At 31.5% G+C, this 14,005-nt stretch overlaps 2 protein-coding genes across 2 annotated transcripts; one reads left to right on the forward strand and one right to left on the reverse strand.

The window, feature by feature from the left end:
• Window positions 1–1,625: 1,625 nt before the first annotated feature.
• Window positions 1,626–7,452, forward strand: LOC145642537 (uncharacterized). Its single transcript, XM_081693742.1, has 4 exons — window positions 1,626–1,722; window positions 6,496–6,660; window positions 6,903–6,979; window positions 7,180–7,452. Exons 1-4 carry the CDS (start codon window positions 1,626–1,628, stop codon window positions 7,450–7,452), a joined length of 612 nt encoding a protein of 203 aa, XP_081549868.1.
• A 783-nt stretch (window positions 7,453–8,235) lies between these two features.
• On the reverse strand, window positions 8,236–11,231 carry LOC145641514 (3-ketoacyl-CoA synthase 10-like). The gene is made up of 3 exons (XM_081692338.1): window positions 10,667–11,231; window positions 9,151–9,776; window positions 8,236–9,033 (listed from the first exon to the last, which is right to left on the reverse strand). Exons 1-3 carry the CDS (start codon window positions 11,075–11,077, stop codon window positions 8,418–8,420), a joined length of 1,653 nt encoding a protein of 550 aa, XP_081548464.1. The 5' UTR covers window positions 11,078–11,231; the 3' UTR covers window positions 8,236–8,417.
• Between the last annotated feature and the right edge of the window lie 2,774 nt (window positions 11,232–14,005).

Consider the following 14,005-nt stretch of genomic DNA (forward strand, 5'->3'; position numbering starts at 1 on the left):
TATATGGGTCAAATTTTAAAAACTTTGACAACAAATTATCTTTAATTTATATAAAATAAAATAGTTATGTGGAATCTTGTTGGGTTCGTTTCACAACATAATTTATGAATATCAAATTTTCATTATTTTTACACGTATGAAATTTGAGATATATATGGTTTTAAACATATCTTGGATACCGTGAAAAGTCAAATGGGTTAAAAAAAATTAAGGACGGATTATTTATCAAGATTTTTTTTGTTCAATTAGTAATTTTGTTGTTGAATTTTGCAAAAATTATTGAATTTATTCAATGTTGAGTTCAATACTTCAAATGAGTAATTTGTTAAAAAAAATTATTGGGTCTAATAAATGCTACATGTTGGTTATGCTTGAAGATTTTGTGTTTATTGTGATTTACTCTCATTGATTCTAAATGTTCTACCCATTTTGACTGTATATTTATGTCAATACCTTACTTTGACCATAAATATCTATTTTACTTTTAAAATTAACAATTGAATATTAATAATCTAGTCATTAAAATAAATTAATTAAATATGACCAAATATGACTGCATTATGTTTGCTTTCTTTGTTTTCGTAATAATCACAACAATAAATGATTCTATGGTACGGTAGTCATCCTTAAAATGATTATCATTATACTAATTTTTTATTGACAGATTTTGATTTATTTTTTAAAGTCAAAATTAATTCTAGATCATCTATCTAATTTTTAAAATTCATTTATTATTTTTTAATGTAATTTTCCTAATAAATTTACAAAATTTAGTGAAATAAAAAAACATCACAAATTAATAATGAAAATACGAGAAAAAAATAAGAATAAAAAACGAAAAATAAGAAAAAACATTTATTATAAATTTTGACGTAAAAAATAAATAAATAATTAGCCAATAAAAAATTAGCATAGTGATAGTCATTTTAAGGATTGCTATCTTAGAAATTTCATTAGTGCAAAAGGAAAATATATAATAAATAGTACTCCGTAGTTGATTCTTACCCAATCTATAATCAATACTAAAATAGCAACCATTGACACATCCTATTTCAAAATTAAACACATGTTAACTAATAATATCGAGAAAATACAAGTTTATAACCTTGATAAACAAAAATTAGGCACATGTTTATCAAGTGGTGTATGTGTAAATTATATCTAACTTTTGGTTAACTGTTTTTTTCTACTCATCCTTAACCTTTTGGTATTTTCTGATTTTCTCTCTCTTCCTTCAATCTTTTATTGTTTTCTCCCTCCTCCTTCAACCTTCAATTTCAATGGCGAAAATCTGAAACCCAATGTCCCAAACCCAAAAACCACTTTTCCTCCACAGCATCACCACCTATGGCAGTTCAAAATGCCGCCGCAAATGAAAAGCTTTTCCTAAGGGGTTGATATGACCCTAATTTACACTCTTTTCTAGTAGGATGTCTTTTTGTTTCGCCACGAAATGACCATTATTGATAGATGAAAAAGAGGAGGATTATGGGAATGAAGAAGAGGAAGACGATGGGATGAAGAAGGCAAAGAGGAAGGCTTTTAATTTGTGGGTTTGATCGGCGGAAGCCGGAAGGTAGACATATGGTGTTGGGTGTGATGGGTTTTGGATGGTGGTCGATGTGATGGTGGTGGACCTGATGGTGGCTAAGGTGGTGCTGCCGGTAGAAGATTTAAGAAAAGTTGGGAGGAAGAGGCTAGATGAATATATAGTAACAAACGGTGAGTTAACACCGTTAACTCTAAAAATCTATCCAACTTGTCATTGTGGCCCACAAACAGTAAAAAAATATAATTTTTTTTTTCAAAAAACATAATTTTCAATGCAACTTATTTACGAAAATGTCATTTGATAAACATAAATTGTTTATCAAGGTCATAAAATGGGGCCTGCTCAATATAATATCATCATTTTATGATTTTTATTTTTATTTTTTATTAAAAGTTTGATAAGCCATATTATTATTAGCTTCAATTTATGAAAATAGTTATTCTCTCTAACAAAAGTAATTTAATTTTTCTTCATTCCACAAGTACCGCTTTTATCATTTAATTGTTATACGAGCTCTATTTTTTTTAAAAAAATAAAATTTGATGTATTACTTGTTTTGAGAATTTTTTTTTTTTGGTTTTAGATTTTGGCATGAAAATATAAGCAAATTTAGAAAACTTATTTGCTTAAATTGTGCATCGCACAGGATTAATCTAGTAAATAAATGTTGCAATTATTATAAAATGGACGTAAATAATGTTGCAATAAGAAAATCTTATTATTGTAGACCTGAGGTTAATATACACGCAACTGACGTTTTATTGAATATAGTGACCCAAATTTTGATATAGTAACCTTATTTTTAATAAAGTATTAAAATTTCAATGACCTTTGGTTTATATATATACACATGGTGTGGTTTTTTCATCCTCATCCCCATCCCCATCCTCACCTATAACATTATCATCCCCGACCTCCTTTCCCCTTGGTTGGATATCCACAGTCACCTATTTAATCCACACCCTTCGACACCCTACCATTCACCCTAATGCATAGTTTGTGCACCCAGGTGCACCCGATTAAGCAAATTAAAAAAAAAAAAGGCGAAAAGAACATTTAGGTGGTTGAAAAAATACATGTTTGTTTTTAACAAAGAATCTGCATTTTTAAAGAACATAAAGACATTACAATAAGAACATGCTAAAACTTTATTAAGATTTCATGAAAAATTACACATTAACGGAAAAAATCTTTACTAAAGATATCATTTCCCCAAAAAATAGTTTTCTCTCTCTCCAAAAATTCAACTTTCCATAATAATTTTAGTTTTCTTTCTCTAAAATTATTTTCAACTAAAAATAATTCAATATTTCATTTTCAAATTAAATTTCAAATTTTAAAATTCAAATAATATTGTTAAAAAAACATAAATTAAAGAACATAATACGTTAAAGAACATACGGGTGGTACCAATGCTTGAACCCTGGACCTAGATTTCAGAGGTTTCATTCTCTTACCACTAGTCCACAAGGTAAGTTGGTATAAGTTAATAGATATACGTTAAAGAATATACGTTAAAGAACTAATTACCTCAAATTAAAGAACATACGAGTCAAATTTAAAGAACATACGAGTCAAATTTAAAGAACATATTTTGTATTATTGAATCCCAAAAACATGTTTAATCAACATATGTGATATGAATTTTGATGGATATAACCTTCAATCGCAGTTGAAAGGTTTGGAATCTTGAGTCTCGGTCAAGAAACGCTAAGCAACACGAGCTTAAAACCTAAACTAGGCCAAGAATACACAAGCACAAGCTTACGTAAAACTTTATAAATTTCAAAATCAATCAATCATACTTTTCGTTAAACACCATCACGTATTTATAAGCTAAATAATTAGCCTAAAAATCGGTAAAACAAATTCTAATCTAACTAGGAAACTAACTCTAACTTGTAAAGATAATATTTTGCAAATATGATCTTTAAAGTTAAGCTTATCTTATACTAACCGAATTAAACTAACAAAAATATCCTAATAAATTCGGTCATCTAATAATAAACTAAAAATAACAATAAAAATAATTATAATAACAATATTGATGCCTTGGAACCGCATCAATATGTTAAAGAACATAAGTATAGAAGAACATATTATCAAACATATAAGTACGTATTTTGTCAAACATAAGTATATTCATTGTTATACACCATATGTTCTTTGTCAAATAACAGTATGTTCTTATTTATTTCTGCCTTGCCGGTACACCATGCGCATAGTGCACCCGGGTGTACAATACTATTTTCACATCCACCCACCTAACTCTGCCTCAAAAATACAACAATACTACATACTTAATTTATTACGTACAACAAAAATCACTTATCAAGTTAATATTTCCTCCATTCCCCTAATCAATCAATTAACTTATACTAAAAGCGAATCTAAAATGACACTTGTCACAATCTCATTAACAATTTTCCCGCCCATTTTACTTTCCGTTTTTACGCAGATTTTTTAAGGAAATCATTTTATAGTAGTTTAAAAATATCTTTCTTCCAATTAAAATTCTTAACAATAATAATTCTCCATACAAACCCAATGAACTAATTTATTTTTACATATAAGTAGTCTTTTATTTGGTATTATTTTTGTAAAAAAAATGAAGTAATTATTACTAAACAATACTGCTATATATTATTTTAGTCTTTGATAATACTATTAACTTTTTTTCTTCCAATTTTGTTACTTTTGCAATAATGTTTAATTCAATTAAAAATAAAATCATTTTGTTACGATATATATTTATACACACTTTATTTTCTACTCTTAAAAGTCGTATCAATACTAACCCAGCATGTGCGGGTACTATCCTTAGAATTTTTTTACAAAAAATAAAAACTTCAAAGTCCTCTTTTTTTTTTTTTTTTTTTTTTAAATCAAGTTTAAGTGTCACTAATCTTGACATTAATAGATTTACATATAAAATTATAGTTATATTTATTTTTGAATTAGTATTATGAGTTTAATTTTTTTATAAAATTCAATACATTAACTCTTTATAAAATTTAATAATAACCGTGCATTGCACGGGACTTAAACTAGTATTGCACTAATTAATTATCATTTTGAAGTTTTACAAATATTGCAACATTATCATATATAAACGTATATTCTTTCTTTTTCTTTCCTCATCACATGGGTCGTCCCTATATTTCTCGATATCTTTCTCATCATCTTTAATTAGGCTGGAAATTAGAGGAATATTACTTATTGTTTTGTCTTAATTGTACTATATACAGAGCTATTACATGTACTTCCTACTCTTTTTTTTTTTTTCCCCTTTTACACAATCCACTTTCCTCACCGGTCTATTTTAGTGATTTATAGTTAAGGAAAATGTAATCATGTGATAATGTGTGATATGTTAAATTCGTCTCGTTTTATTTTTTACTTAGCTTATTTATAATGTATTTGGTAGGTAAAATGAGAAGTGTTGTTAGTAAAAAGAAACAAAGTATTTTTGCATAATGTTTTTTTAAAATATCTATATGGATGCGAGTATAACCTAAATTTAACCTTGTCTCGGCCCATCACCCACGGTGGGCAATATTTTATCCCCATCCTTATCCGCACCCATTAAAACAAGATCCTATCTGACCTGCCCCACTTACATTATTCCTATCGATGTTATGTGAGAATATTACTGTAATATGTATGGCTTATATGTACTAATTTTATTGTTTGATTAGTATGTAAGAAGTTCCATGGATTTTTTAAGGGTTTTTTTAATGCTATTTTATACTTTTATATTTATTGAATTGGAAAATTATGGTCATAAGGTGATGTTGATTAGCAAAAATACTTTCATACTCCCTAACATGATTATGTTTAAGGGTCTCATGATTCAGATTGTAATTATAGGGAGTATTTGTTTTAATCAAATTTTGCTTATTAGTAATTTCATAAATATATACATAAATCTTCACATCTTAATCAATATACTAGCACTTTTGCACTCTATGCGTGCTTAATATTACAGTATATAAAATGCATGTAATCACTATTGTATATAATACGAGTATTTATTTTTGAAATTAAAATTAATGCGAATATGGTAGAACGAATTCCCCAGCTGATGAACAAGTGTCTCAGCTTCTATCACAAATGATTAGTTAAAATATGTAGAAAATGTTAAAATTATTTGCATATTAATTCAATAGTATGAAAATTGTCGTCACATAAAATCTTTAACATTTATAAAGCTAAATGGTACTCCGTATTAATTTATCATGATCATGACTTAAATAAATAAATAAATAAATAAAAAAGAAGTAAAAAATATACAGAGAGTATGAAAAATATAATTCTTGTAAGTTTTAATTATACACTGTATTAATTTAATTTTTATAGATACAAGATAAATTGTTATAAAAAAAATAAAAAAAAAAAAAAAAAAAATTCTAAAACTTCTTATAATAATTGTTTATAAAAATAAATTCTACTGAGTAATATATAATATTCTTATAGAAACTCACATTATTATTATGCAAGATTTTTTTTTTTTTACTTTCAGGAGCAATTTGTATTTCATGGAAGAAAATGTGGATAGAAATTATTATGAATAACCAAAGAATCTCATAACATGTAGAATTTGTTATATACACCCGGGTGTACCATACACCCGGAGTCATTTGCTCATTCAATCAACAAATGAGCAAGTAATATTTTTACTCATTTATTGATTGAATGAGCAAATGACTACGGGAGTACGGTACACCCGGGTATACATAATAGGCTTTTCATGACATGATCATGATTTTGATTAATGTAAATGTCAATTTTATTTAGTTCTTTTCAGTTCAAGATAATATGAAGAAATCTTTATTTCTTAGTCTATGCTGTTTGCAAATTTTCATCTCTTGATTAATGTAAAGTTCATGATTTGGACATTTATATATATTTGCTGATAAGTGAAATTGTCATATTTATTTCAGGAAGTGATCCTGATACAGAGTTAAAGGTGGAACTGTTGCAACCCAAAGCTGAAGATGAAATTGTCCATTTTCCTGATCTTATATTTTTCTGCGAGGCCGTTATCCTGTCTGAAGCGCTGATGAAGATGGTCAATCACCTCGAAACAAATAGGAAAGATGAACTAGGTTCTTAAATCTTAATCTCCCCTTATATTTTTTCGTTATAAAAGCTTTTGGTTGAATTGATCCTTTTAACATGCTATGTAAAACACATTTTTTGCCGTAACTATCAGCTTAAGCTTTTGGTTACATTGGTCCTTTAACAGTTTATTAATTTGCTTCATGTAATGTTTATAAACTTATCATGTTATCTATCAACTGAACTAATTTGTTCTTATCTTCATGTTTTGATTTGTTCATGTAATCAGTTTCATTGATCATAGCTGACAAAGCTGTGTATCCTGAAATAGGAAATGTGCCTTTGTTTAACGAATATGAGTCTCAGGTAATATTCGAATCTAATGTTTAATTAAAGTCGATGGGATTGATCATGTAGGTGGTATGATATACTACCTCCGTTAATTTTTAGTTGCAACAAAGGAATTTTTTTTTTTTTGTCTGACAAATAATACCCCTTTGTTGCAACTAAAACTTAACGGAGGTAGTAATACTGATTTCATGCTACCTGTACTGCGGGTTTTGCAGATGGTTGCAACTAGGGGAATGTCGCCAGGGCAGACGCATCAAGCTTGGTTTCAGCTGCCTCACTTGGAATTACTGAAGAAAGCATCAGTTTTAGCACCTGGTCTGCTGCTGAGCTTCGTTTTTGAGCCAATGGATAGCATCTTGATACGATTCAACTTCCGAGAGCTTGGTGATTTGGTTATTATGAGCAAGACGAGATTGATCCTCCCCAACAGTGATAAGGTCCAATTGCTTGCTTCTGCTGCTGCTGCTGCACTCGCTTATACCAAATAGTAGTCTGAAGACAGTTTTTGCCAATTCTAGCTGTCAACCGCGGGAATGCTAGCTGTCAACCGCTTGAATTGGCTTTGATGTGCAACTTTGCACTTGTTGAACATGGTTTGTTAGCTTTGCAAGTAGTGAATCTACTACTAACTTTCTGAAAATTAAAGCTGAAAAATAAATGTGACTGAAAACAATATAAACTTGAAATCTGGTATGTTGGGCTTTGAACTTGTGGATGCTTTTGAATTTTCAGAACTTGCATTGATCCTATTGTTGTTAATTTGGTTATCCTTTTGGCCTCCATTTGAATAAGTACTCCTAGTGTTTAACTAGAGTGCTGGAGAACAGGAGTTGCTCTGATACAGGTAAAACTTAATTAGCTTCATCGTAGAGGCTAATCATGCGCGTAATCATGCTTGATCCCACTTCATTTACATGACTTGTATTTCTTTGTGGCTAATCTGTAGGTTGTGACCTAAAGTGGCGTTAAAACTGTACATATCATATTGCTTTAGTTTCGTCGAAAGAGTGGCCTTTGTGCAAGTGACTTGTAGGCTATTGTCCAAAAATACACACTTAAAGACAGAGCTGGCCTTGAACCCTTAATCAAGCAGAATAAGGTTAAGCTTAAGCAGCTAATTTTTAAGCTGCTTTAGTAGCTGCTAAAATTGCTGTTGAGAATGTCAGAAACATTTTTTTTTTGGCAGCAGAAACAAGGTTTATTACTACTACAAGATTAAAAAAAAAAAAAAAAAAAGTAGCAACAGATCAAATGCTCAATAGCACTTAGTATACAATTAAGCATCCTACAATGAAATTAGGAATTAAGTTTTGCTTAAAAAAAAATACTAATACATATGCAGATATGCTCGTAAAATACATAACCAAAGGTTAAGGATTTGATCTAGTTTAATACAGGAAGGCGATAAAACAGAACAGACATTATGCATCATTAATTTGATTATCCTGTATACTTAAAGGGCTACAGGGTATCTGTCAATGCTGGAAAGCCATGGATTCCTGGAACTCGGCTTCCTAATGCGTCTGACAGCCTTCCAAACAGCACTGTTGCACTTGAAACCCGACCCAAAAGCGAGCTGCCAAACTCGATCCCCTGAATGAATATTCCCCTTGGCTTCCAAGTAGGCCAACTCATACCATATGCTGCTGCTAGATGTGTTGCCAAATCGATGCAGAGTCATACGCGAGGGCTCCATGTTGGTGTCACTCAGCTCTAAGTTGCGCTGCAGCTCGTCTAGCACGGTCTTGCTTGCAGCGTGCACGCAGAAGTGCTCGAATGCTAGCTTGAAATCTGGTATGTAAGGCTTTGAACCTGAAGATGATGATGATATATTATTACCAGTGCTTGCATTGATCCTATTGCTGTTAATTTGGGTATCCTTTGGGCTACCACCGAATAAGTAGCGTTTAACTAGAGTGCTGAAGAACAGGAGTTGCTCTGATACAGGTAGCACCAGTGGTCCTAGAGTGGTTATGTTGGTCTTGAGTGCATCGCCGCCTATCTCCATCAGCTCGCGGCTCACCTTGAGGCCTTTAAATCCTCTTTCATCTTCCTCTTGATACACACTCCTGTTAATTTTGGAATCAATTAATTAGACAATGAAACTATACATATGAATAAAACTTAGCGGGTAGTAGTCATATTTCAAACGACTACTATAGAATTTTCAAACTATGTATACATACCTGAAGCTGCGGTCATCAGCACCCTTGTGGGTACGAACAACATGCTCAAGGCGGTACTTAGCACGAGGGAAATCACGACGACGGTTAGAGAGCAAGACAGCAGAGCAACCCATACGAAAGAAGCAGTTTGGAATAAGCATAGATCTGTCATTACCCGGGTACCAGTTAAACCCAACCATTTCAGTACTAACCACAACCGCGAAGCTGTTGGGGTTAGCCTGAAGCATGTCTCGAGCCAAGTCGACAGCAATAATGCTCGCGCTACACCCCATTCCACCGAGGTTGTAGCTCAAGACATTGCCCCTCATCTTGTAATGATTTATAATCATGGCTGAGAGCGAGGGTGTTGGGTTAAAGATGCTGCAGTTCACTACTAAGACACCAACATCCTTAGGACGAATTCGAGTCTTTTCGAAGAGCTCATCGAGGGCTCCGAATATGACTGTCGATGCTTCCTCTCGGCCTTCTTTCATGGTTGTAATGCTGTGTTTTGCTGCTATGGATTTTGGTACATACGTTTCGTCCCCGATTCCGGAAGATTCTAGGATCCTTCTTTTGAATTGCAAGTTTTCCTCATCAAATTTGCCTGATTGTCGAGACATCTCTATGAACTCTTCCTTGCTCACCTGCAGGAAATTTCATGATTGAGTTTTTGAAAATTCCAATTCATATGTTAGGCCACCTAAAAAGTTATAAATTTTGCTTTATTGTACAAAAAAAAAAAAAAAGAGCAAGGATTTCACATTAACTATTCAACTATGACACAAAATTAATTTTAGTAAAATGAGATCGGCTACATGAATCAAGAATCTATTTCTCGTAATCATCAATAAAAACTTGATCTTATTTTCTACGCTTTTTATCTAGTGTTTCAATAGAGTAGGGCATGTATAACACATCATAATTTATACCAATTACTCGTATATTAAAGGTCCCCATATGTAATTTCAAGGGGGAGATAGGAATCTTGCAACAACTACACTAATTGTAGATCCATTTCTAAGTGATGTAAATATGTAATCCTATTTAACCTTTTATAAATTTCAATGAAAAATTAAATCTAATATGTTCCTAATTATAAAAGAATTAACATGCATATACTTAATTCAATGCGATATATGATTTCACAATATCAATTTTTTTAGAGTGTTAACTTTTTTTTTTAAATACTTTATTAAGTAATCAATACTCCACACAAAAGTAAAATAGTATAGTTATTTAGTAGTGGACATAGTATAAATTCATTTTTTGAACTACTTTCAAATCAGATAAAATCTGCTTAAATTCTAAAACAACTTTTACTTTAAATCTGTCAAAAAAAAAAAAAAAAAAAAAAAAAAAAAAAAAAACTTTTACTTTAAATCAAGTTAAACACGGAATACATTCGTTTACTTTAAATCATTTCCTTATCATAGAACATAAAAATCCTAGATCCGTCACTATTAATCAACAATTACACATGCACCTAAGAAAAAAAAATCCAAAAATTTAAATATATAGATTAAAGAAAATGTACCTTGAAATCATCACTAGGCTTGTAACAAGCAAAGTCAAGAAGGTAGATAGGACGAGGACGAGACATGAAGTAAACCGAAAGAGTAAAAACAAAGACCCCAAAAGAAGCAAGAACAGTAGCAAGATCATAATCCCACAATTTCTTCCACAATTCTTCTCTACTTAAACTACCAACTTCTGCACTAAACACCAACACCAAAACTGGTATTGTTGCCAAATATATTGCATGATTTATAAGATAATGATACCCCAACTTCACATACTTCAAATTCACCGAGTTCACGAAATCCGGCAACGGCAACCTTCTCCTTACACGTACCGAAAACGTATCCGTCCCCCGGTTCACTATCTCCGTCGACAGCAACTGCTGCTCTTCCGCTGCAGTTGCTGTCGTACTCGAAGGTGGTGCCATAATAACGCACTACAGACGAGATTCAATTTCAGATTCTTAGGCAACAATGCAACCCCAAGTGAATATTTATCTAGCTTTGGTTTGAGTTTGGTTTAAGGGTATATTTATAAAAATGTGACAATGTGTCACATTATATATATTTGGTTGGAGTTTGATTACGTGACTAACTACAAAACTGTTTTAATTTTATTTTCCAATAATATTATTAATATTTTTTGTTCATTTATAACAAAAATACAACTTAGTTGGGACATGGTAGGTGGAAGATGGTTAATGCTCTCACCCAACCTTATTAAGGGTGTGCAGTTGGAAGCTCAACGCTCTCTTTTGTACACTAATTTCTCTGTATTTAATGGATTTTGGTGGGTGCTTGTACTACTATACTATACTACCTCTATTTTTATTCCTTAAATGCTGGTTGAGTGTAAGAAATTAATTATGATTTATTAGGCCTACATATATTTCTGTTCACACGGGATTATTTAATTCACGTACATCAAATTAGGTTTACGTAATTGTTGATGTCAACTAATTTAATTGTTCGAGTCTTGAGGGTGTCATCAGTCGTGTCACTTTAGACTTACTCGTTGGGGTTCTGATCTATATCGTCTATTTCATTGTCTTCTTGTGGATCAATGTTTCTAAAAAAAATACAATACCTAAATTGTTTTAATTCTAATTTTATGATAAAGTTGAATCTTATCTTTTATCTCAATTTATATTTATTGATGATTTAAAAGCAATGTTCTTGACGTATAGAATTGACATTCTTAATAGGTTGTGAAATCCAACTTAGCACCACTAAAAATTTAAGATCATGTTTATTAGTAATATCTAATTTTTGTAAGACGCTATTTAATCGTGTAAATGTTAATATAAAGGCGTAGTAATGTTGAAAATTGGCGGATGATTGTTGAATAACAAATAAATACACATCTATCTATCTATCCGTGCCTTTCTCAACCTTTAGCAATCTCTCTCGGACCATTCTTTGACAGTTGAACTGTATCATTTATACGTAAGTTAGTTGATAGGATGAAAGCAATTTATATGACTTAGTCAATACCTGCCTTCTTCATGCAATGAAGCAGCCAGAAGTTGAGTCTTACGTGTAATAGAGACAGATTAGTGCTAAGGATAGCGTAAATTAGATTATGGACACGAGTGTATTTTAAATACTCTATACCGGAAAAACACATGTTTTTATAAAACAGTATATGTAATGAACATGAAATATGTTATTTTTTTTATAACGATACTAAAAACAAAAATAAATAAACGGACATGTGAAATATCTATCTTATGTTTTCTATCACAATCGATCATGTTATGTTTATTACGTATAATCCTTGTATTTAGGCGTTCGACAACTATATAAAGGGAGAGACATACATAGGGTATGCACTTGCATTACCTAAATATTGGTTACAAAATTTTGAAGTAGCTTTTCAGCAATAAATTAATTGCAGCTTGCTAGTTTGTCCAAGCTTAAGTATGATTTAAGAACTCTAGTATGAGACTAATGTTTAGGGATGGCAACGGGTCGGACTCGGAGCGAATTATGCTAAATCCGACTCCGACCCGACAGGAAGTCGGAGGTTAAATCCGACATCCGACTCCGACATTCGACTCCGACTCCGACTTCAATGTCCGACCTCCGACTCCGACTCCGATCCGACCCGAATACGAGTTTTTTTTTTCATTATTATTCAATATACTTTGAGATGTTGGGCTATTTGGGCCTTTACAACCCACACCCAATGCCACCATGACCCACACAAAAATCCACTATCTATTGGAGTCAGAGTCGGATAATCCGTTAAAGTCGGACATTTGTCGGAGTCGGATTTTTTTCTCGGATTTTTTGTAGGATCCGACTCCGACCCTCCTCCGACTCGGAGTCAGATTATTTTAACGGAGTCAAACTCAGATTACTTTTTTCTCGGACTCGGAGCAGATATTTTACCTCGGATCAGGGCGGAGTAGGGTTGGATCCGGACTAGATTGCCATCCCTACAATGTTAGTTCTTAATGATGACAACATTGTTAGCCACTTATTGGGTCCAACCAATGACACACCATCAAATCTTCAACTAATATTTGTAAGCTTAATTTTCCAACATAAATTTTGATAGAGAAAAGCATAATAACACCTAATAATGAACAAGAATCACTCAAGTATAGGGAGAGATAGTTCAATACTTATTAAAGCAGCAGGTTTTAGTTATCTTTTATACGTAGTATTAATTTGAATATCCTTATTTATGTTCTTGAAACAAGAAGTGTTTTCACTTTTCCATTTTCAAAATTATCATAATTTTAATAAGTTTATATAATTTTTGATTCATTATGCATGGGACACATATCATATACTTTTAGAAAACAAAAAACAGAAAACCACAACAATGCCAAACGAACCCTTAGATGTTTCGATTACTTGTAGTTTAATTTGTAGTAGATTAGTTACAGTTATAGTTTTTTTATCTTCCAATATTAATTTGTACTAAAAAAATAATATTTACATTATTGAATTATTTAGATGTTACAGAATACTTGTAGTTTTGTAGTAGCATAGTTAGATATTTTTCCTAGCTTTTAAAATTAGATTTTTTTTTTCAAAATTGTTATATACTTTGAGTGATGTGTAAACCTTGATTATGAACAAAAAGTCATTTTTGCAAATAATTAAAACCAAAATACCATATAAATATAGTTAGAAGCATCAGTGATCTAATAGGCATACAAGTACAATTACTCTTCTCAAAGGGCTAACCATATCGCGCGCATCGCGCGCGTAGACCCCCTAGTATATGTAAAGGTGGACAAAGAAATTTGATACTAGTATAAAATGTGGATAAATCTGATGTGGTTTATAACGTGTAAGTCGTTTTATTTGATAGCATCTTGACTTTTGTATCACCATCCACA

Source organism: Chenopodium album, chromosome 8 (assembly GCF_948465745.1).
Source record: "Chenopodium album chromosome 8, dcCheAlbu1.1, whole genome shotgun sequence".
Classification (NCBI taxonomy): Eukaryota; Viridiplantae; Streptophyta; class Magnoliopsida; order Caryophyllales; family Amaranthaceae; genus Chenopodium; species Chenopodium album.